Here is a 23,461-nt window from a genome sequence, read left to right on the forward strand (position 1 = left end):
AATCTGTGTAAAATATTGTATTTGTCTTGTTTATGATTGCATACGCTCTAATTAAACTACGCTATATGAGTCAGTTATGACAAAGAAATCCCTGAAAATAAATGACTGGGGAAAACAATCATTTTCATTCATTCTTTCAAATAAAAACTAATTTGATGATAATTTAAGAAAATAAGTACAATTGCATCTTTGCTGCTACACAAGGTAACAAACATAAGCTGTTTACATTCATGCACAGGAATGCTGACATGCTGTGACGCAAAAAGTAAAGTCAATGTCTGCTCACAGCAGTTCTCCAAGCTACTGTTTTTCTTCCATCGCAGATATATATTACTGGTAATGTATTTATAAGATGCATGTAAAAAGAGGGAGGGTTGATGTGATCCAGTTATCAGGGAGTCATACAGCTTAGCCTCACTAAAGTTTTATTCCAGGGTGATGCAAAGGAGGCTTCAACTGACTGTCAAGCTGTGGGCTCAGGAGAAGCAGCAGCCATGGAACAGTGGGCTCTTTTACACTGTGGGAAGTTTTGTGAGGAGTGCTACAACTATATCCACCCTGGGAAACTTGTGAGTGGCATGAGGTATTGCTGACACTGATATGACCCCACTCTAGGGCTGTGCGATATGACCAAAATCTCATATCCCGATATAACAATTCTATCGCCCTGATAACGATATAAATCACAAAAATTTAACATTTTCTGTAAATTCTGTGAATCTCGGGCAGCTCGACTTGCGTGAAGTGTTTCCAGCTGGGCGTCATGTAGCTGGAGTCGAGTGTTTTAACCGATGCATGAAACTATACATTTTTAGACATAAGTTGTAAAGACGTGCTGCGGGGAAAAGCCTGTTCTAACGTTTGAGTCTAAGGTTTATTTTTTAGCACCTGGCGGCTCTTTTTTTACTTCTCATCTGTAAATAATCTGCTCTTTCATGTGATTCAGTTTATTTTGAAAAAGTCTCAACAGGATCTTGAGCTTTATTGTGAAAGGTTTATGTGGAACATAAACAAGCGGACACGCGATGGTGTTACCGTCGTTGTTGCTAATGACAACGCATAAGTAGTGTGGTTATATAAAATGTAAGAGAATAAGAGAAAGAGAGAACTTTAGGAAATTAATATAGCCACTACAGTGACCATCAAAAAGATGAAAAAATATTGCTGTAAACAGTTTATTTTGCGACACCACGAAACAGACGATAGCATAAATGAAACGATAGATGTTTTTATATCGTCATCCAATATATATTGTTATATCGAACAGCCCTACCCCACTCCTTGTGTAACCAAAGTGGTACAAAGTCAGGTACATTTTCAATGGATGATAGATTGTCAGGTTTTTAACTTCTCTCTCTTCATGATGGTGACTAAGGATATGCTCTGACTTCAAGTATTCAACAGGCTCCTGGGCCAAGGATCGCTTTTATGTTCCTGACCTAAGATCGTGACCTTTGGGTTCAAATTGATTTTATTCCATAATGTTGCGGGTACCAGCTTTCCAAAGGGAGTTTACAGTAAAGACGCTGCTTTTTTTCCAGGTAGTATAGGAAGCTGATTAGGATAGGGTACTTTCCATTGGAGGCTTGCTGAGCACATCCAGCTGGGAGAAGACCCCAGAGTATGACCCACAGAACATTTAGGGTTCCCGAAACAAAGCTAGAAACAGGTGTTTGGGGGATTCTTTGAATACCCTGTTAAGTCTCTTGCTGCTGTGACTTGAAAATGAATGGATGGATAGATTCTCAAAATTGTTATTTATTATTCTTGATGGGAGGAATATTCACAGGGAGGAACAGTCCACATCTTTACATATCTGTATAGAAAACTTCAAAGACACTCTGAGATCTTGCTTGAGGATTCCTAAAGGCTTTGCCATGTACTGATGAATCAGTGAGTGAGTCAATATTTGAAACTCCACTCACGTCTTAGATTCATACATGAGGGTACAAAGGAAAGTGAAAGATGTTCCATTACTTTGTATTAGACTGCTAGCTAAAAGTTTCATTTTCACTTGCGTCACTAAGCCATTTGGAGTCAGTAAAATGTGTATTTTAAAACATGTTTTCAATTTAGAGTAATAGCTGGCTGTAACGAAAAACAAAATTCAGGTTTATCTTAAAAAATCTTAAAGAACCCAATCTACACTAAAAAGTTTTGTTGGGAATACAAATCCATATTTCAGTCAAACATTTTCATTATGTGAGCTTTTGTTGACTGCCACTATCCTATTGGCAAATAAAATGGCAATTGCAAACACACTGGCTGTTGTTTAATTTTTGTATCAGATCAGTTTTGCACTTGTCATTTGTTGCTAAATGCAGTAAAGAGCAGTATTTACAGCACTTGGAGCAATCAGTATTGTTATCTTAATTTTACCAGTCGTCCTCTGCTTGTTGTGTCAAGAGAAGGGGCTTTGCACACTTGTCAAAGTGCACAGTGAAACAAAGAGCTTAGGAAAAATCCCAGCAAAGACTCCCAACAAAGTATGCTCAAATGAAACAAATGCATATAAACGAGGTAAGCAACATTAATGTGTGTGTGTGTGTGTGTGTGTGTGTGTGTGTGTGTGTGTGTGTGTGTGTGTGTGTTTCTTATTTTCCCTTTTGTTTTTTCTTAATAAAAGTTTTTTTTCCCTTCTACTTAGCTTAGCTATGCAGCAAGCAGAGCAAATGGATCCCCCGTTAAACAATTAGGGGAGCGCAGTTTTGCTAAAAATCATAAATATGTTTATAATGATATGCTTTGAAAAGTAAACATATCAATATGCAGTCTGCAAAATCCTGATTATATTTAAGCAACCTGTGTCGGGCATTAGTTTACTATTCTCAACTATGAAAAACAAGTAATAAAACTGATTTTTGGGTGAGCCTTTAAGTTGGTGCACTGAAACCTGTTTGGTGTTTGTATACCACATCATGCTTTGGCTGTCAAACAGGGATTATAAACAGCTAAAACTCTGATTTTAGCATGGCTGAAATGCCCAAATGATCTGTGAGCCCAAATTAGCCAACTTTATCAACTAACCTGCTGATCAGAGAGTATTTGTCTGTGGTTACTCTTATATCAGGTAGGACTCCAAGATGCCCCAAGGTAATTATGTGTTCATTCAAACCTGGTCCCTCAATTTGAAACACAATCCCTCATAACTGTTGTTTTCACTGGTTTCTTACAGGTTTCCACAACATATAAACTAAAGAAAATCGTGTGCAAGCCTCAGTGACACCACTGCTTTGCCAAGCTACTGGCTGTGCATTTTGGCTGTGACAATAAAAGTCAAAATATATGACTTCTTAAAAGGTGAAGACACGTAAGGCAGATTCTTCCAATGTTATTTCTCAGTTATTGTGAAGAGAAAAAACAAACAAACATTTGATTGCTGGTTAAACCTTTCAGCTTAATGGGATTATGTGTTTTTGTATCCAGCTTTGCTAAAATTGTTCTCCTTCAATGCCGACTATAGATGTTTCTAGGATTGTACTCCTGCCAATTATTTTTAGGCAGATGCTTGTAAATTTGTAGAACTTTGAATAAAGTGTTCAAATTAATATTTTGCATCAATAGAAGATCATTTTTGGCAAGCTGCTATCCACAGCAAATGACAAAAGACACACGAGTATTTTTTTTCCCTAATGACCAGATTGCTGTACACTACCCCTTTGATTCATTTGAATATTTCAGAATTTCGTTTTTAATTAAGCAGAAATTCAATCTTTTCCTTCAAGGCTTTACGTGTAATGACTTACTTCATAATAAAAATGGAATTTCTCAATAAAACATGAGTAATAAATTTTTATGATGCTCCACTGACTGTTTTAAGACAGTATGGCAGAACCACAGAGTCACATAAAAACCTTTGACCCAGTGTTTGAAGTTGCTTGCTGTGTTAAGTAGTGATACAACAATCCAGCTTCATCAGGTGTAATCTTTGGCTTTGGGTATCTGTCAACGCTGAGTATCAATATGATACAAGGGGACAAAGTAAGGCATAAACCATAAAAACGATCATTTTGACTATTAATTACATATTATTTAACATAGTACATGGATAATTTTACATGTGATTTATTTGAACTTCAAATAAAAGCAATTTTAAATTAAAGCTGAAAGCAGAGAGGGCCGTCGCATTGCGGTGGAGTCGAGCCCTGCCCAACATCTCCTATGCCCACTAGGTGACAATGGAGAATACCATTTACCAACATGTCACACTGATGCATGCCATTTGTGGAATCACCAGTTAAACGTTCATCTAGATCGAATGATGATCATAACCTACTGTGCATTTCCACTTCACACTAGCTGGTGTCCTAACTATTGCTGAGAAATGGCATATCAATGTGTTCGGGGCTCGATTCTCATCCTGCCTATGAAGTTTGGGAGACATTGGACAATGTGCCTTTGAGTTACAGCAGTTTAGTAGTTCATGGCGGCCATGACCACACCATTTTACAAAACCCCAAAAGCTTCACAATTTAACATGACCAAGGTCTTCAGGTTCCGCACAATATCATGTTGATCTGATGAAATCTCTAGGGGGACTTCTTCGTGAAAGATTGAGGCCTTAAAATGGCGAAAAATGTCGCCAAATTTGCTAATTAAATTTTAAATACATGATTTCCTGTTAAGTTTAGTATGTGGTTCCAATAGACTAATTTTTACGTCTTCATTTCTTACATAAGGCTGCCAAATTTGAAAGCGACCATAAAACATGAAAGCCTTCATCACATTGGAGGTCTGTGCCAAGATTCATGAGTTTTAGAGCTTTCCAAGTCCTTCAAAACCTATGTCCTATTTCATGGTGATTTACATGGCAACCACGGTGCGCCGTTCAATGAAACCTCACGGTTTTCACACTGAAGCATCATAAAGGTTCACTGTTTTTTTTGGTGGAGGGGCTCAATCTAAGTGGAGCAGTAAGTGCTCCCACTAGGTGGCGCTCTAACCACTGCTGGCAATGGTCATATGAATCTGTTCAGGGTGGGACTCATGCCTGTGAAGTTTGGGGGAGATTGGCCAACATTTCTTTCAGTTCTAGCAATTTTGTGCTTCATGGTAAAACATCAAAATTCACCATGCCGCCAGGGCCACGCCTTTCGAATGTAACCTAAGACCAACTCATTAAGGCTTTCCTGGACAAATTTGAGGCTGTTGGGATCATCCGCCTTGAAACATTACCCCAAAGTGTAAAACATGACATTTCCTGTTCCCACTAGGTGATGCTGTGAACACTGTAAAATATTGCAGTTGAAATGTCTTCAGGAGCAGAGCCGCAAACCTGAGAAGCTTGGTCCAGATTGGACAATGCATGTGGGAATATGAACAAATTAAAATATCATGGCAAATTATCGAAATTCGCTATGGTGCCACGTGGTGAAAATTGAAAAGCAGTTTAATGTGGCCCAGGTCTGTAGTTTAGTCTGACCGAATATGAAGTTGAAGTTGATCCCTAGGAGGAGTTCACAAAAGTACAATGCCTGGAAATTGCAAAAATTGCCATTTTCAATTCAAAATGTTGGACTTCGTGTTGGGTTTGGATCATGGGGTCTCCATGGACTCTTTCGTCCATCTTGGCATGTTACATACATGCAATAAATTTCGTTCATTCAGCTCAAACTGTGTGTCTGTAGTACTTCAACATAACCTGCATAGGTGGAGTGCTAGAGCCATTCTGAAACGCCCAAGTCCAAAGGGCAAGGCAAACTGAAAGAAAACTAACATTAACCTAAACTGGGAGAAATAAACAAACAACATGAAAAACCTGGACATGAAACCTAGAAACATGGCGTGAACAACAGATGACCTGACAAAGAATGAGCAGAAACACACAGACTAAATACACACAAGGGTGATTAGGGGAAGTGGAAACACATGGGGAAACAGCAGACACTAGTCTGACATAACCAGACAAAGGAAGCAAAGCTGACTACACTGACATAGGACACAGACCTTCAAAATAAAACAGGAAACATGAGACGCAGACAAGACAATATAAACTTTGACAACAGAAGAGGGAAACAGGGAGAGGGAAACTTAAACACAGGGGTAGAAAACACAAAGAGAAACTAATAAATAAAACTAATAAACAAATGAACTTAGCTAGCCTAAAGAACTTAAACATAACATCCAAATAAACTAAAACTCAAAACGCTGGATCAACAGACCCAGGAACGTGACAGAGCAGATGCAACAAATTACAAAAAAACTGTGGAAAAAACAGGTGGACATGGTGGAGGACATAGTGTACGCTGTATGGGTATTTTTGACCTAAAAGACCATTCCACAGGAGCAACTGACATTCTGTGTTGGTCCCTGCTAGCTTCCCCCACCTCAGATGTCAGACCAGAAGCTGAGGCAACATGCTCGTGCTCCTCATGAAATCTGCACAGTAATCACACAGAGAGCGATGCAGAGCGGACAGCCTACCAATAGCTCAGCGGCACCACACCAAAAGTCCACTCCGTGATCCAGAGACAGAGGCAGCTGCAAATATAACTCATCCTTTAACAGGGTCACCTGTGGAAACCTTTTACAACTTCTTTCTCTTAAGGAAAATTGTGCAATGAACATGTAATGAAAACCATCTGATTGATTAATTAAACAAAAATAAATACAATTTAAAAATATATATTATTCACATGTTAGAGCTCAGTGTGAGAGTCATTAGGTTAATGCAGGCCGCTGCCATTCATGATCATGCTAGTTCCTCATTTCCTTACTCCTAATCTCACTGCGCTCACTTGACCAAAGTTTGGCATCAAGTCAAAAACCTGTCAGTACTGCAGGTGTGAAATACCCTCAACTGCTGACCCCGTCCCTATGATATGATAGCTCTGCCTTTAGCAACCACATGCAGTGCTTGTGGTTTTACTTAGCATAGCTTCGTAAACACTGAAATCCTAGAATTCAGTTTAGCCCCATAGACGATGCAAATGTGTTTTCTGAGGATCAGACCAATCCAAATATTGGACTGGTGTATCCCTAGTATGAAGGTTAGCTGCATCTATGTGGGCAAACTGCATCATGATTGCTCTCTTGCTCTCTGTCTTACTCACTCACTCCTGCATATAGTGCACACCCATGCAACCGGACATTGAAACCTTCAGAGAGCAATAGGGGGAGAGGCGGTTAACTTCAGATAAACTCACTATGGGAATAACTTCCCCTTGGCCCTACTGCTCTCCCACACAGCCAATGCTTACTCTTAAAAAGAACACAGAGTCTGGATAAATAACCTACCAAGTACTGTCTCTACCAAGTATTTCAAGTCTGCATGCTGAAAGAATGATCATGTCTTCTGTAGAACACAGAGGCTTTGGAGGTCTGTACTTACATTGCACCATGCTTTTCTATCGTAAGCAGAACAATGTAATGTAACTCCACACTGAATATTAATGCTCAGTTACTCTGTGTTACCAACTGTGAATGTCAGGCTCAGGACTGAAGCAAGGGGAGTGCAACACAATGCTTTTCAGAAACGATTTGCCCTCTGCTCCTTTGTTAAGCGTTAAATTGCTTTGAATAGCAACGTCTGAATGTGGGTTCTGCAGCTCGTGATTGCAAGAGCAAATTTTGTGACTGCGCAGACTGCAGCCCTAAATTGTCTCCTGTAGGCAGTTTGTCTGACATCAAAACTCTTCCAGGGTTTCCATCGATGTCAAAGACACTGTCTTGTCTGTATATTTAAGAGAATGCCTAAGTAGGCCATAATATGCAGTCCAGAATTGTGGTATAGATTGTAATCCCATAGCAAGTCACAGCTCCCCGAGGAAAGCCTCATTAGACGTCCACTGATGTGTATTGGAATTAGTGATAAGTGGTGCTAATTGCCATGTAGGCAATTTTAGGTGCCGACATGCCGTCGCGCTTTTGAAAAAGAAAAAAACAAAAGACCCGCGTGTGCACGTAAATTCACACAGTGACAGTCACAAACACATGCACGCACACTAATTATTTTAGGTCCCAGCTGTGAGGAGGGGCTGCTGATTTTGAGCAAGGCAACATGAAAGATTACTCATTCCTCAAGATACTGTGCTCATGCAACAAAGCCCTTATTCATCTTGCTCTCAGTTTCAAACTCTGACATTCTGCAGAGAGCTACCATTTGACCCCGAAAAATTTGTAAGGGAGGAAAATTAGGTTTCTCATTAAAAGCAAGATCACAAAGCAAGATTCCAGTACTACGACCGGCGCGATCTCATTTAGGTAACAATTGAGGCACTATTTAAAATGAATGACTGCACGCTCAACTGATAGAAAGAGGCTGCCTTTCAGAGATGGAAACCTGGCTGATTGTTTTTTGCAACAGGATGCCTGGGAAAAAACAAAAGAAAAAGAGAAAGAGAGAAATAGTTGCTATGCACAACTGAGAGATTGTCGATTTTCTTGCCTTGAGCTGCCAATGAAAGGAACAGCAACATGAACATTTCCTAACATTTGTAAAATTGTTCAAAGCTTTGGGCACTCTTTTCCTTAAAAAAATCTTTTATTTTTCTCTTTTAATTTTAAGAGCCATCTGTTCTGAATTCAACATAGACCATAGGCATCAAGACAAGAATACACATTTGGGAGGCTTACCTGCCAGGCGTTCCACCAATGACAGCAGCACTATAAGTTTCCATAGCAACTTCATTTTAATGGTCTCAGGTCAATAAAAGCTCACTTCCAATCACAGGTGTGTAGAATCACAGCTTTGTCCTTTCCAGCACTTTCACTGTTGTTCTGTCAAAAAAAAAAGAAGAAGAAAGAAAGCAAAGGGGAGGAAACCATTAAACATTCAAAATCTCTAATCTCGATTCAAAACAGTTGGATGGATTTCATGAGAACCATTACTGTCCATGTTTGTGACATATAAAACAAGAAGTTAATGTTAACATGTAGAAAACGTATTTTAGGTAACAGGTAATATTTGGCAGGTGCTTTTTGTTTTAGCTGCAGATCTTGTGGTGCACAAAAGGCTTCCACTGTTGCAGAGTTTGCTTAAGTGTGCTCAACGTTTCATAATAGGGATCATGGCTGCGAGAGAAACATAAAGGGATTGCTCACTTGTGCTCAAACTTACTGAGACAAAACAAAAAGCACGCTGGTTGTCAGACACATCCCTAGCACGTAATAAAGTAGCGTCCTGGCTCCTGGATTCTGCCTGAACGAGGGGGATTATGTACGTCTGACACAAAGCGCTGACTGTACACAGTACAAAAACATTTTCAGTCCCCCTGGGAGACTTGCAATTGATTTTCTCAAAGGCTAAACTGTAATTTATCTCTCCTTCTTACTTAAATGAAGTCCCAAACAAGTTGTGATATGAGAATAAGTCGCACTCCTCCCGTCACTGATAAACAATGATGCAGCCTGTTTATTTGTTTAAATACACATACATCCCTAACATGGTGATAGCCAAGATCCTTTCTGATAAAGCAGCAGATAAATGTTTGCGTACGTGAGGCTGCGTATGGAGTGAAAAAGGATGAAGGGGGGAAATTAGCCATTGCCTTTGTTCAAACCAACTCTCCCTGGAACATTTAACTGACTGATGGTAAAGCTTCCTCTGACTCCAAACCATAAGCATGCTGAAATAAATGAGAGGGGGGGAATTAATAAGAACATACAGTGTAGTCTATCAGGAGCCGCGTGCCAAAAAAGCAGAGACAACTGAACGATTACGCTTTCTCAGTTATATGCGCGCCTTCTATCCTTGCGCCGCTGAAAAGCATGATAGAGCATACTGATGCTTATGTGAATATATCAACTGCGTCCCTGACACATTTGCCTACACTATTCCTCTTTCTGCATGTACTTAACCATTAAAGGCAACACCCTTCCCCTATAAATCTCATTATGGAGATTGGGTTTAGAGAGTCATCTTAGTTCCAACTTATCTCGCAGTTATTACGATGCAAATGTCAGGAGTAAATGTTGGCTTTCATTAATAAAACAGAGACACTTCAAATCCCTCCTGGATATTTTTGGAATGTGCCTCCTTTGAGTGAATAATTGTGAGAAATGTGCTGAATAAATTACTCAACATTATGTCTTTAATTGAAAAAATAGGAGTCTTTAAAAATTCCAGCCGCACACTTGCGCATTGCTACTTCAATGTCCGGGCGACATCTAATGTAACGTGCATGTGTACAGTTTTAATTTGACTACTAAAGTAAACGTGTGTGTCACCACGGGCTGCAGATTGAACTGTCACTGCAATTTGACACTCGCATTTCGACAAACACTTCATGTTTTTTTTAAAAATGTTCAAGTAATTGTTTTGTCAGCCATTAAACGTTTTACAGTCTGGTCATCTAAAATTAATTTATCCTGCCCTGACAGCAACACAACTGAACATGACCGGAATGTGTGAACTACTGAGAGGCCCCATTCAAAAAAGCTACTATCTGCTGGCCTCTAACACCAATCTTTTGATCTCTATTAGGCTGCAAGCCTCGAGACACGAGACATCAGACAACAGGGTTAGTGGAGGGACAAAAGAAAGCCTTTTGATCCAAAGAAGCTCAGCACTAAGATGATGTCTAGGGGAGTTGAGTCGTGGCCAGCATTTGACTTCCTATTCAGTGCAAATTGATTAGCCTCGTGACCTTAAGTGGTAGCGACAAGGCCAATGACTTACTTTCATCACAAATTGATTCTCTCATTTGTTTGCTTTATCAGATGAAAGTTAATGATAAGGAAGGCTTTCAAACTTTGCCTTTCAAGTTTCAACCTCTTTCATGTTGTTGGAAAAAAAGCCCGTGTTTGAAAAATGGATTATGATCAAGGCCTGGAATGACAGTCCTGGCCTAAACATTTCCTGACCCAATTTGCACAAACTCAACAACACTTAAATGGAACGCAGCCGCAAAGTCAGCCTCTCACTGCACATATGCAGATGAAAGTAAAGGAGAATAAAACAGGTGCACTGCATGTAATGAAGAACACACATTTGTATGGTTTCTTTCTTTTTGACTAATGCCTTAACCAGTTTTTCAGTACAAATCCAATCAGAATATTTGAAATGGTTTGCATACTCATTTGCCACAATAACCTTATACCAGTACCAGCTGGGGGACCCTGTTATTTCTTCTCTCAAGCAGTGAGATGACACGCAAACACTCACTAACAGCGCTGTCTTCTTCTTGTCACTCGTCAAGTTATTAGCCTGAAGCTTTCAGGTCGGCTGGTTGACAAGAGCTCATCCAACCAAATCGTCCATGTTACTTTGATAAAGAGAAAACCCTGCAAAGTTTTGAAGCTTTGAGACTGAAAATATCTGAATTGACATATTTTGCTGTTTGGTCTAAATTTGTTCTACACAGCTTTGAAGGCTCAAGAGACTAGAGTAGCAGCCGCGTTCAAACCAAGCTGGACGGTTTGCCATCAAATGGAAAACGATACACAACAGGAACTGTTACGGCTCAGGACATGAGGCTGATTAACAGTTTTACTCAAAATTATTGTACTGCGATCCAGAATTGAGTCTGCATTATTATATTTTTGGTAATATATACAAATATGAGCCAGAATATGTTGAGTTTGTTGTTATGACTGAAATAAAATAACTATGTGGAAATTCTTTAATATACAACACTGGATTTTGTAAATTATTTAATTTAAGCTAAAAGAGTAAGGCTCTACATTTAATTAATCTGCAATGTGGCAGATTTAGTTAAATACAGACAAAAAGCTTCTTTTTTTCTGTAACCAATCAACCAACTTAGGCATGACTTCACCAAGATTTTCTTTAGTCAGCTACATCACTGTATATCATAGCAAGGCAATTGAAAGTGGTTGCTGGGTGGGAGACAACCTTTCTCCAATCATTGTGTGACTAAGACAACACATTGCAATCAATCCGCACTAATGAGCATAATTCATCAACGACTTGGCTCAGCTATCTGCCAGCTGGTTGTATTTCCCTACGTTAAAGCAATGTTGCTGAGCACCTATGTTATCATACAGTTAAACTGCCAGCTTACAGCAACTATGTCACTATTTGTGGAGGAATTTCTGAATCTCTGTTTTATTTAACTATGAGCTTCTGGTTGGACTCATAATGTAAGTAGTTGGTGTGATTCTTGCCATATATAGACAGCAACAGATTTGTGTCTTTTACTTATTTATCACAGTTAATTGTCATATTATGACAAGCGGATTGCAATAATTGCCAACTTGACCCCTGAAACTGATAGCAGACTGAGTACCTTATTGCTGTGGTAGCACCATCTTAAAGAACCAAAATCACTTTGAAGATGGCAACTGACTGCAAGTGGGCAAAGTCCAGATCCCTGTCTTCAAGGCAACCATTTCAAAGACAGTTAGCAAGTTCATTACACATGGCCACAATAATTTTAATGAGCTCCAACCATCGTTTTCCTTAGTGTGTCTCTGGCATATGGTATGTCAAACCAGCAGTCTTATCAGCAGCCAAATGCTCAAGCATCCACCCACCCAGTGAACTTGTCTGTTTTAAAACCCAAGGAAACGGAATTTATTTGCGCATATAAGACGGGAAAAATCAGCTAATACCCACATTTAAGAAGCTACGCCCATCAAATATTTGGCATCTTTGCTTAAAAATTTACTTCAGTGACTAAATCGCGCTTGTTTGGTTTCTGTCAATCAGCTAATGAGTTAAACTTGAAATCTTCTCTGACTTAAAGGAGCTTATGAGAGAACAGCAGAAAGAACTTTGAATGCAAAACCGAGTGTTTCGTTTTACTTTTGAGGATACGCAGCTGCTTCCAGGGAAGCTTCAGATTTGTAGAGACAAAGCACTCCTCCAAATTTCAGCGTTGTCAAAGTGACACCACTCATCCTCTTGTTCTCTGACAGCACCAGCTGGAGCTTATAAACCATAGACTACAGTTCAGTAAACCGCACACTTTGACAGTGATGGCAACTGATTCGACCCTCTCCCCTACACCCGATCTTTCAGCTGTCATCAGTTTTTAGGGCTTAAAAATATATTAATAGAAGGTTACTCTGGGTCCCTTTTGTGGTTGGAGAGTCCAGATGAAGATAAAATTCACACTAAGAAGCAAGAGCATCCCCCACACACACGCACATGCACTCCCTCCAGCCCCTCCCGGCCCCCAAGCTCTGAATCATGAATGAGGCCAGACTCCCACACTCTGCAGGAATGAGACAAGACCAGGAGGAATGGCATACAATGCTGCATCTTTAATCACCTGAGCTGTGGCTTCACTTAATCTGCAGACACCAGCTCGATCAGTGTTTTCCTTGCACGTGTGGCTCATCTCACAGCTCCGAGTGCCTCCGGTCATTCAAAATTTATTTTGTGGTGATGCTCAACTTGAGACTGGTAGTAGTAGCAAATGTGAAATTATTTCTATGTCCTGCATTCTTGGATTCACCACACACAAATCAAAGTTTAACAAGCACCTCCCAGACAAGTGCCACTAATAATGGAGTAGATAGTAGTGCGGTGAATAAGTCTTTGGCCCCTTCTTGATTTCTTTTTGCATATTTGTTACATTTAAGTGCCTCACATTATCCAGCAAGTTTTAATATTGGACAAAGATAACCCAAGTAAATACAAAATGCAGTTTTAAAATGATAATTCAATTTATTAGAGAAAAAAAAAGCTGTCCAAACCTACCTGGCTCTATGTGAAATAGTAAATGCCTCCAAAACCTTCTACCTGGTTGTGCCACCCTTGGCAGCAAGAACTGCAATAAAGCTTTTATGATAACTGGCAGTGTGTATTTCACATCACTGTGGAGGAATTTTGGCCCACTCTTCTTTGTTATAATTCAGCCACATCAGAGGGTTTTCAAGCATGAATGGCCTGTTCAAGGCCATGCCAAAGCATTTCAACTAGGTTGAAGTCCAGACTTTGACTCTGCCACTCCAAAACCTTCATTTTTTGTTTTTTTTGTTTTTTGTTTTTGTTTTTTAGTCATCCAGAGGTGGACTTGCTGGTGTACTTCGGATCATTGTCCTGCTGCATAATCCAAATAAGCTTGACCTTTAGGGCAAAAACTGATGGCCGGACATTCTCCTTCAGGATTTTCTGGTAGAGAGCAGAATTCATGGTACCATCAAGTCATCCAGATCCTGAAGCAACAAAGCAGCCAGGCCATCACACTACCACCACTATAAATGGCTGTTACTATGATGTTCTTATTATATAATGATGATGTGTTCGTTTTACACCAGGTGTAAGGGGACTCAAACCTTCTTGTCTCATTAGTCCAGAGAATATTTACCCAACAGTCTCGAGGTTATCAGGATTTTTTGTGTTCTTTTTGGTCAGCAGTGTTTGTTTTCCTTGGAATTCTCCCATGAATTCCATATTTCCAATTTTTTCTGATTATTGAGTCACGACTTTAACTGAGGCAAGTATGGCTGCAGTTCTTTAGATGTTGTTCTGGGTTCTTTTGTGATCTCCTGGATGAGTCATGTAATACTAAATTTTTGGTAGGCTGGCTACTGCTGGGAAGGCTCACTACTTTTTCTCTAGTTTTCTTCATGTGTGAGTAATGGCTAGAAATGGCTCTTTAACCTTTTCCTAGCTGACAGACGTCGGTGACTTCGTGTGTTGATGTGTCACTTTTTTTTTAGATCTTTTAACCTACTTATTAATGAAAAGATTATTTCAAAACTGCATTTAGCTTTTTCACAGGTTCCTTTTGTCAAGTATTAAATATACTTTTTCACTGCACTGCATGTATTTTAGATGTTTTTTTACTTTATTTTTATAAAGGTATGTAGATATTGACTATGCTTTGTTTTCATTGTCACTATGGGTTTTGCTAAATTTTAACATGGTGCCATATCTGTATTTGTAGCCCCTTGCACAATTTAAATGTGACTGTACTTCTCACTGTATTAATTATTGTACTACGTATAAGAATTCAACACAAGTGCAATGTTGACGAAGCACAGAAGAATCTATTTGCATATGATGAGTAACAACAAAACTTTCTTTAGCTAAAGATTTTATGTATGCCCAAATATTTTTTTCCGTCTTCCCCACAAATGGCACACCGCAGGAGGCAAAGGAAGTGCCAGTGTATTCCCCAGCCAAGATTCTACCTCAAATAGTGGCACAAGACAAAGAGACTAATAGTGTTTTGATCTAAGCACACAAGCTGCAGGCGTGACATAACACATGCCAGCTTTTTCATTTCTCCAGACCGCACCAGGGGCGCTCCACTAACGCGCTCATTCCAATCTCCCCTGTGACAAGAGCAACTGAGCATGTTGAAAGGTTCTCCCTGCTTGCATACATGCTCCAAGACCAAATTTTAGCATAATGAGCCAGTGTGTGGTAATAATTTAGAACCGAGAATAGAGCCATGCATCTAAATCCATTTCAACATTTTCTAAAAACCCTTAAAAACATTGCTGCTTACGTGGTTAAACCCATAGAAACAAATTAATTGAAAAAGTCTGAAATTAGTAAGATATATACATGGTTTTGGGAAACAGATATGTAGATAGATAATAAGTACTGATTATGTACTGTCTTTAATTTTACCTCATGTTTTTTTTAGATCTTAACGCCTTCTTGTGTTTTATAACCAGAGAGTCAAAATTTCATTGCCTCGAGCAAATGAACTCTACAAATCAACCTGCCTTGCCTTCTCTTACAAGTAATTTTAACACTCTATAAATGTTTTTAGGCACAAGCTGACAATCCCAGTGCACATGCTTTTACTAAATTACCAATTAAGGATGCCAATTAGGATAATAAAAGCCTCCCAATTAATAGTTTTTTAAATACACTAATTTAGCACTTGCTTGATCTCAGCTGTCATCATGGGAGGTAATTTTCTGCCCTTGATGGAGAAAAGGCAAACTGCTATTACTGTAAGGAAGACAGATCCTCTAAGACAGATTTTAAGTCTCCGTAAGGACCATTGTTTAAAGCATAGATAGATAGATAGATAGATAGATAGATAGATAGATAGATAGATAGATAGATAGATAGATAGATAGATAGATAGATAGATAGATAGATAGATAGATAGATAGATAGATAGATAGATAGATAGATAGATAGATAGATAGATAGATAGATAGATAGATATTCACAAGCCAGTGGTCACACAACACTGTAATTGGTGCTGACTTGCCGTGACTGACTTAAGTTGACCTGACTACTGCCATGATGGCAGGTTTGCATGTCCATGATAGCGGTACCAACATGAAGTGCTCCCATCTGTACTTGTGACATTCTTGCAGCAGAACCCCGCCCTGCGGCTGTTTAGAAAGGACAATACCTGCCTGCCCACAGTGGGAATAGTGAAGGACTTTCAGGATCACAATCATATCCGGACGCTTCATTAGCCAGCAGTTAGTCCGGATACGTCTTTTATTGAAGATGTGTTGATGTGCTCAACAGTGGTAGCTTCGATGAATGACCACTGCACAGCTGCAGGATGCACTACTCCAGGAATGGAGACACTTGTGCAGTCCATGTGTGACCTGCATCACATCCAGAGGAGGCCAATTCCCCTTCTAAACATTTTACACATGCATATATTATAGTGTTGGTCTAGAAAATATCTTTAAAGCACAAACTTGCACTTTTTTTTTATCAGTGTGGACATATATTTCCTTTTTTAATGATAAGCAATTATGTATTTATGTCAATAAACTACAATTGAAAAAACTTGCTTATTTACTTAATTAATTTTCTGAGCTTTCTCACAGTTCATGTCTAGCTCATTTTTGTCACAACCACAGATTGACAGAATTTTGTCTTTTTACAGATTTGTCATGTTTAAAACTAGTATATAAAATGTCATTTTAATGCGCTTGTTTGCTGCTTCATTGGGGTTCATAATGCAGAAAACTTTGCTTCCAGTTCTCAGAGCAACTGCGCCTTGTCAATGTAACTTCTCGTATACATGCAAGAATTCTGCGTTATTTCACTAAACTGAATACTGATGTATTACAGTTGTCATTATTAATATTCCTATAAGAAGAAATTCAAGCAGTCAGTTCTTTTGGTTTTGTTTTTTTACTTTTTAATGCAATAGGTAAGCATATTGTCCACATGGATTAGCTTATGCACTGCTGGTGTCCCACTTACTTATTGCATAGACAACTGAATAAAAGATGAAGACTAAAGAGTTTAGCTCTGCAGGTAAAATGTCCATAGTCTGCACTTCTTTGCATGTGAACTCAGAGACAAGTATGAACAGCAGAAACACAAAACTGAAACAGAATTTTAAAGAAACCAAGTGACTCATCCAAATAGATTTGCTTACTTGTTAAAGTAATAATAATAAAAAAAGGCAACCCCTACTTGAACCAATCAGAATGCACATGCGGTACTTTTGTCTTTGCCAACTCAGACTCCTCTTTCCTCATGCAGACCAGGCTCAGCGGGGTACTATGAACTTCATGTTCACCCTCCTCCTTTTTCTGTCCCGGTGACATCATCAGAAACCTGCCCAGCCATAAGCTCACTTCCCCAAGGAGATGTGTAGTAACTCTACAATTCCAGTCACTTTAATACAAATGTTTAAAAAGGAGATACTGCACTTCCAGTTTGGTGGAAACAACAAAATCAACAAAACTATACCCAAACATGCAGTTGAATGTATGCCAACATGAAACAAAAACAGTATTTACGCCTGTGAAGCATCCCCTGAGGTATCCCTAAGAGAGGGGCAACACTAAACACTGACAAAGGGAAGAGTTAATAATCAAAACCACCTCTAATACATTTAATAGCAAAAGCACTGTAATTTACTTAATAGCAGAATCACAAGCAAAGAAGATCCATATGAAACATATGGACGCTTGATTTCACGAGATTAACTATTTCCAGCAGAGTCGGATGCTAAAGGACTTTAGACAATCCGAACCAATCAAGCGAGGAGCGCGGTGCAATCAAAGAAAAGGAGAGATGATGAGACTGGACTGATTCCAATCCCCTGGTGATCACTGACGGCAATGTGTTCTGCCAAAAGGTTTTAAATGAACGAGGAATGATGGTCTGGATTTGTGCCTCACAGAAAAAGCTGCACGGTATAAATGATGGCCATGGCCAATTAGGAGACGCAGAATGTGATTATCTGATGAGAAATGGCACCAGTCAGCTGGGATTTCAAAGCTGTTAGTTTTCTAACTCATGCATGGCAATAATGGCATGGACACAATGCCGTCACTTGTGCAATTGAGCGCTGAATGTCTAATATGTGGGTGTGAATGTGTGCTCCGTACTATTGATGGGATACTTCAAAAACAAATGCATATTATAAAATGAGCAAGGCAGTTTCTTTGACATCACGTTTCGGTAAATACCTAAAATATTCAGCTTTACTCCACTTTACTGTGGTTTATTTCAGAAGTGGAAGTTGTAGACCGGTGATAACAACAACCTCGTAGCACAGGCATAAGAAATAATCAGTACTGTATCGGGAATAGTGAATACTGCAGCTTCCGTAGAATACCGAATAAAGTAAATAAATGTATTTCCTTACCGGAATACATATCCTCTGGTGTTTGCTGTCGTTCATCCCTTCTCGTATATCCATGATACACCGCGCATCTCCTCACTCCTTCACCCAAGCAGGTCCCCAGATCGAGTAGACGACTACAGTTTAGTTGGTCTCTTCAAAGTGCGGGTGTTGCTCTCTCTAAATACACCCAAACTGCTTTCTTTCTCCTTTCTTGAGGCAGACTACCCTAAATGTAAGCGCTTACTCTTTTCATCGTCGGTCCCAGTGTTTTCAGCGTCTGAGTAATTACCAGCACCTCGGTCCTCCGCTCTCCTCACTGGTACATTAATGTAGGATATCCCGATGGTCCCGCATGCACCGCGGGCAGGCGGATTTAAACCAAGCCCTTAGCGGTGGTAGTTTGCGTAGTGAACGTTTTGAGGTTGAAATAATTGTTGTTGGGTAAATTCGTTTAAGGAACACAAAGAGTTCGCGAGCAGCTTAAAACTGGTTTTTGAATGCGCGAGTCCAGCTCGTCTACACGGTGAGTTCTCCAACTGCCTGCGCGCGCGGCGCCGCTGGCACACGGGACATCAGAGGTGGATGCAGGAGGGTTTGGTCTGCGTTTTTTTCCAAGCTGCAGGTCTTCGACATTTCCTCAAAATGTCATGATCACCTATCCGGGTACAGCAGAACGGATCTGTATAAAGTAACTGTAGTTTTATTGTTTCTGGCTGATAAGGCTGATAAGGCACGGGAGTTATGTATGCACACATTCATTTTATTTGGGGGGATAATGAGGATTGTCTAAAAAAATGTATTTCTTAAGCACCAAAATTGCTAATTACGCAGAATTGACCTGTAAGCTATTGCCGCAAATTCGTGGGCTAATGGTTTCATTCTGATGTTTAGTTGGTACTTATTATACATAATATGGGTCATATTTTCTAAAGTGATGCCATTTATTGTACGCAAAATCTTAAAATGGCTTTGAAGCCAATTAAAAAAAAAAAAGTTCAATTATGCAAATTACGTAAAAACTGATTTCATTGCTGAAAAGTTAATAGAATGAGCTAACATGCACAGTGCCACACTTTATAAGCTCACCTTAATGGAGTAAATTTCAGTATCAGTTCTGAGTATGTTTTTCCTGGTGGTACCACAAGCCAGTGTGTCTGCTATAAAGCGAGCTACAGATCTGCTCCATATACGTATCCCAGTAAGCCATAACATTTCTACTCTAAAACCTGCAAAATGTGATGACGCCATTGCTGATGAGTCAGAATACCTGAAAACACCTGCGTGCATGTGAAGAGCACGCTTTTATGAGTGTGGAAATATTAAATTATTCTAATATATAATTATTTAATGTAAGTGGAGGCACGACTTGTAACCCTTTTTTTTATTGACTTACAGTCTAAGGCCACAAAGAACACACAATTAATAGTTAATGAAAGAGAACTCAAACACAGAAGTAACTTATAACTGTTCTGTACAAGAGCATCAGGTACAGTGGGGCAAAAAAGTATTTAGTCAGCCACCGATTGTGGCACCGGGAGTTGAAAGTCCGTGTTGCTCGGCGACAGCCCCAAAACATCACTGCTCTCGAGAAGATCTGCATGGAGGAATGGGCCAAGATACCAGCTACTGTGTGTGCAAACCTGGTAAAGACCTATAGTAAACATTTGACCTCTGTTATTGCCAACAAAGGTTATGTTACAAAGTATTGAGTTGTATTTTTGTTATTGACCAAATACTTATTTTCCACCCTGATTTACGAATAAATTCTTTACAAATCCTACCATGTGGATTCATGGATTTTTTTTTCACATTCTGTCTCTCACAGTTGAAGTGTACCTCTGGTGCAAATTACTGACATCTGTCATCATTTTAGGTGGGGGAACTTGCACAATCGGTGGCTGACTAAATACTTTTTTGCCCCACTGTAAGTTCATTATAGTCAGGCACTGTGTCAAAAGATGCTCTGTGTGTGTGTCTGTGTGTGTATGTGTGTGTGTGTGTGTGTGGATTGCTTTTTATTTTCACTATGTAACTCTGAAAAGAAACTTCGTTGGAAAAGTTAAATTCTCACTTTTGCCCTCGTTGTTTCCCAGTAGCTTTCCCCAGGTAGCTGAAATAGCTTAAGGTGGAACAACCAGAGTAACTGTGTCAAACAATAAAGACCCAATTGTTGGAAGAAGCGAAGAAGATAAAAAGGGTAAGTGATAGAAAGGGACAGGAAAACAAACAAGAGTGAACATGAAATAGAATTTCACCTGATTTAAAGGCAACATTCAGCTGACATTTTTTTAAAGAAATCAAACCTTCCTATTTATTAGAATGGTAATGCTGGATGTTTTTAAACCAAAAACTCACAGGTGAAAAGTTGCTTACTGCCACTTTAAAGAATTTAGAGGTCCATTTACTATTGTTGGTGCATTTCTGTGTACAGTCTACCTCATGAAAGGGACCATCTTTCACAGTGACTTTTTTATATATACTTTAAGTGTATTCTGATGTACTTCAGGAGACATTAAGCTGTCTCCAAGATTTTTTCAGTTAATCATACATCATTACTTGTAGTATACAAAACTAGAAAGACTGCCAGCTCATAAAGTTCAGTCAGGACTTATTACAAACGCTACGCCTCTGGCTCACAAGCTGCTCATAATGTTGAGGGGGATTTAAAAGATTCTACTTCTTTTTGAGCCAATGGTAAAATGATAATTACAGACAAAATTAATGAATGCCCCACTAAGCCTTGGAAAGGCAATGGGGGAAAAAAGAATATTTGGATTAACCTACTGAATGAACATTTAGTATTCCTTAGTCATTCATGCACGCAGCTAATAATGGCACATCAAAGCTCCAAGGAACACTTAATAGTATAGCCACTCTAAACACAAATATCTGCAACTAGGCTTGAATATTTCATGAATTCTTTAATGCTCATGGCTGGAGGGAAATTTTCAAATCGTTTTACTGTGATGATTTCTCTCCAAAGAAAAACTAACTGAATTTTACCTCATGTAGTTTTACTCATTTCCCTGTGCTCTCCACTGAGAGAAATACGTTGAGAGAAATGCCACCATCTTTATGCAACAATGAACTTTTCATTGTTGTTTGGAAGGTGTCAGTTAAATACATGAATTCTGTTTGTCCCGAGGCCATAAACGAGATGCTGAAATGAGAAACTTGCCAATACTGTCAGGAGACTGAAGAGCCGGAAAAGGTAGATTATTCTCTATCTTTTCTTCCAGACAAATAAAAAGAGAAACAACGCTTAAATAAAATACTGTCTTGAATCATAAGCAATGATACTTACTAGTATGTACCGTATTGTTAATGTTGTTAGTATATTTTGCAATAACAGGAACATAGTGGTGCAGCTGTTTTGCCAATTTATGCATTGTGATGACTGGGAAGGTGTGAGGTATAGATTTGTTTCATAATTTTCACTTCCCAAATAAACCAATTAAAAAAACAACATTTAATTTATCTAAATTCTTGTATCTTGTATCTGCTTGATCTCTGAGATTTAATTTGTTTGTTTTCTTGTTTTAAAAAAAGGCAGTAAGATAAGATAACCTTTATTCGTCCGACACGTGGGAAATTTGTTTTGTCACAGCAGGAAGTGGAGAATGCAAAAGTTATGAAGCAAAAATTAGAATACAATAAGAATAAATACAGTACACAACTGTACAGAATAGAATAAAATAAAATGCTATGTACAGTAGAATAAAATAGAATAAAATATACAATAAAATAAAAATAGAATACAAATGCTATATACAACTGAGTAAAAATACAACGATGCCAGAAAAGATTATTGCACATTAGTGTTATCGCACATTTGTGGATGTGTGTGTTTGATCAGTTAAAGTTAGTACTTTCATCATTAGCAAGTACTGCCTGTTTCACAACATACCATTTGTTACTTGAACATAAAAGCAACAAAGAGAAAAGAAATCATGTGTGTAGGCTGTAATCTAATTTATGTCTCTTGCTGTTACTTCAGAATTCTGCTTATTTCACAATCTTGTTAAATTGCATTTTGTTCAGACTTTTTGTGCTTGTGAAATGTTACTGAGGTGAAAGCAGATTTGAAGTCTCTGTTAGAACAATATTACTGCAACAGATGGTGGATTGGGTGTGCAGTACTGACTTAGGGCAATCCTCCTTGCCCTTGTCTCGGCATGATGTCACTCAGTTTGAATCAAATGCAGGACAGCCAGCATCTCAAGCAGCTGCTCAGCAATGCAGACAACACACTGGAGTTTTTTTCTTAAGGCCAAAGGATGTACAGCTAAAACCAAGACATATACCTTGTGTCAAGGTACTCTCTCATACTTACCCCCAAGTTGTTGTAATACATTACAGTGCTTGTAAGTGTCACGGAGGAGCAGGGAGGACTCGGCGCAGACTGAAGTCTCAGAAAAACAGGTTTATTTACACACTCCAGGTGCACTATATACAGGTGAGGAAGAAGGGGGCCAGGGTTCCCAGGGGTGCAGAGCGGGGTCGGGAAAAGCGTCCAGAATCTCCAAACCAAAACACGAGAAATCTGCATACAGAGAACAAGGGTTAGCACGGAACTTTTACGGACAGAGCTCAAAACTGGCTGAGGCTAAAGTAGCACTGACGAGCGTTATTCAATAGTCCAGCGGCGAGGTGCTCTCAGTCACTGCCTTAAGTAGCGGGAGCAAACAGGGTGAGGAGCCACAGGTGATTGCCTGCAGGTGGTGGAGGCCGGGAGCTCACAATGAGCTCCGCCCAGGCAGCGAGCAGAGAGAGAGGAGAGAGAGAAAAGACAAAACATAACATGTAGCCACACAGGGCCAGCCGAGCAGGCACGGGGACCGTGACAGTAAGGCATTTTACTACAATGGGTAGAATATCCTACTTGATCTGTTTAGATTTTCATCTTTATTTTATGCTGGTGACAGCAGAAACTTGAAAGGCATCAAGTTTCTATAGTTATGTATGGAGTAAAAGCTACAAAGTGATAATTGGATATGATAGAAAAGGCTGTAGGCACTGGACAAGCATTTTGG

General features: G+C 39.3%; 1 protein-coding gene across 1 annotated transcript in view; it reads right to left on the reverse strand.

Annotated features, from left to right (window-relative positions):
* The window catches only part of cntn3a.1 (contactin 3a, tandem duplicate 1), a 77,416-nt gene extending 58,431 nt beyond the window's left edge, over positions 1-18,985 (reverse strand). The window contains exons 1-2 of the mRNA XM_026153117.2: positions 18,450-18,985; positions 8,575-8,718 (exon numbers count right to left, since the gene is read on the reverse strand). Coding sequence (XP_026008902.1) covers positions 8,575-8,629 — 55 coding nt within the window. The 5' untranslated portion in view covers positions 8,630-8,718; positions 18,450-18,985. The remainder of the gene's footprint in view (positions 1-8,574; positions 8,719-18,449) is intronic.
* Between the last annotated feature and the right edge of the window lie 4,476 nt (positions 18,986-23,461).

Source organism: Astatotilapia calliptera, chromosome 20 (genome assembly GCF_964374335.1).
Source record: "Astatotilapia calliptera chromosome 20, fAstCal68.1, whole genome shotgun sequence".
Classification (NCBI taxonomy): domain Eukaryota; kingdom Metazoa; phylum Chordata; class Actinopteri; order Cichliformes; family Cichlidae; genus Astatotilapia; species Astatotilapia calliptera.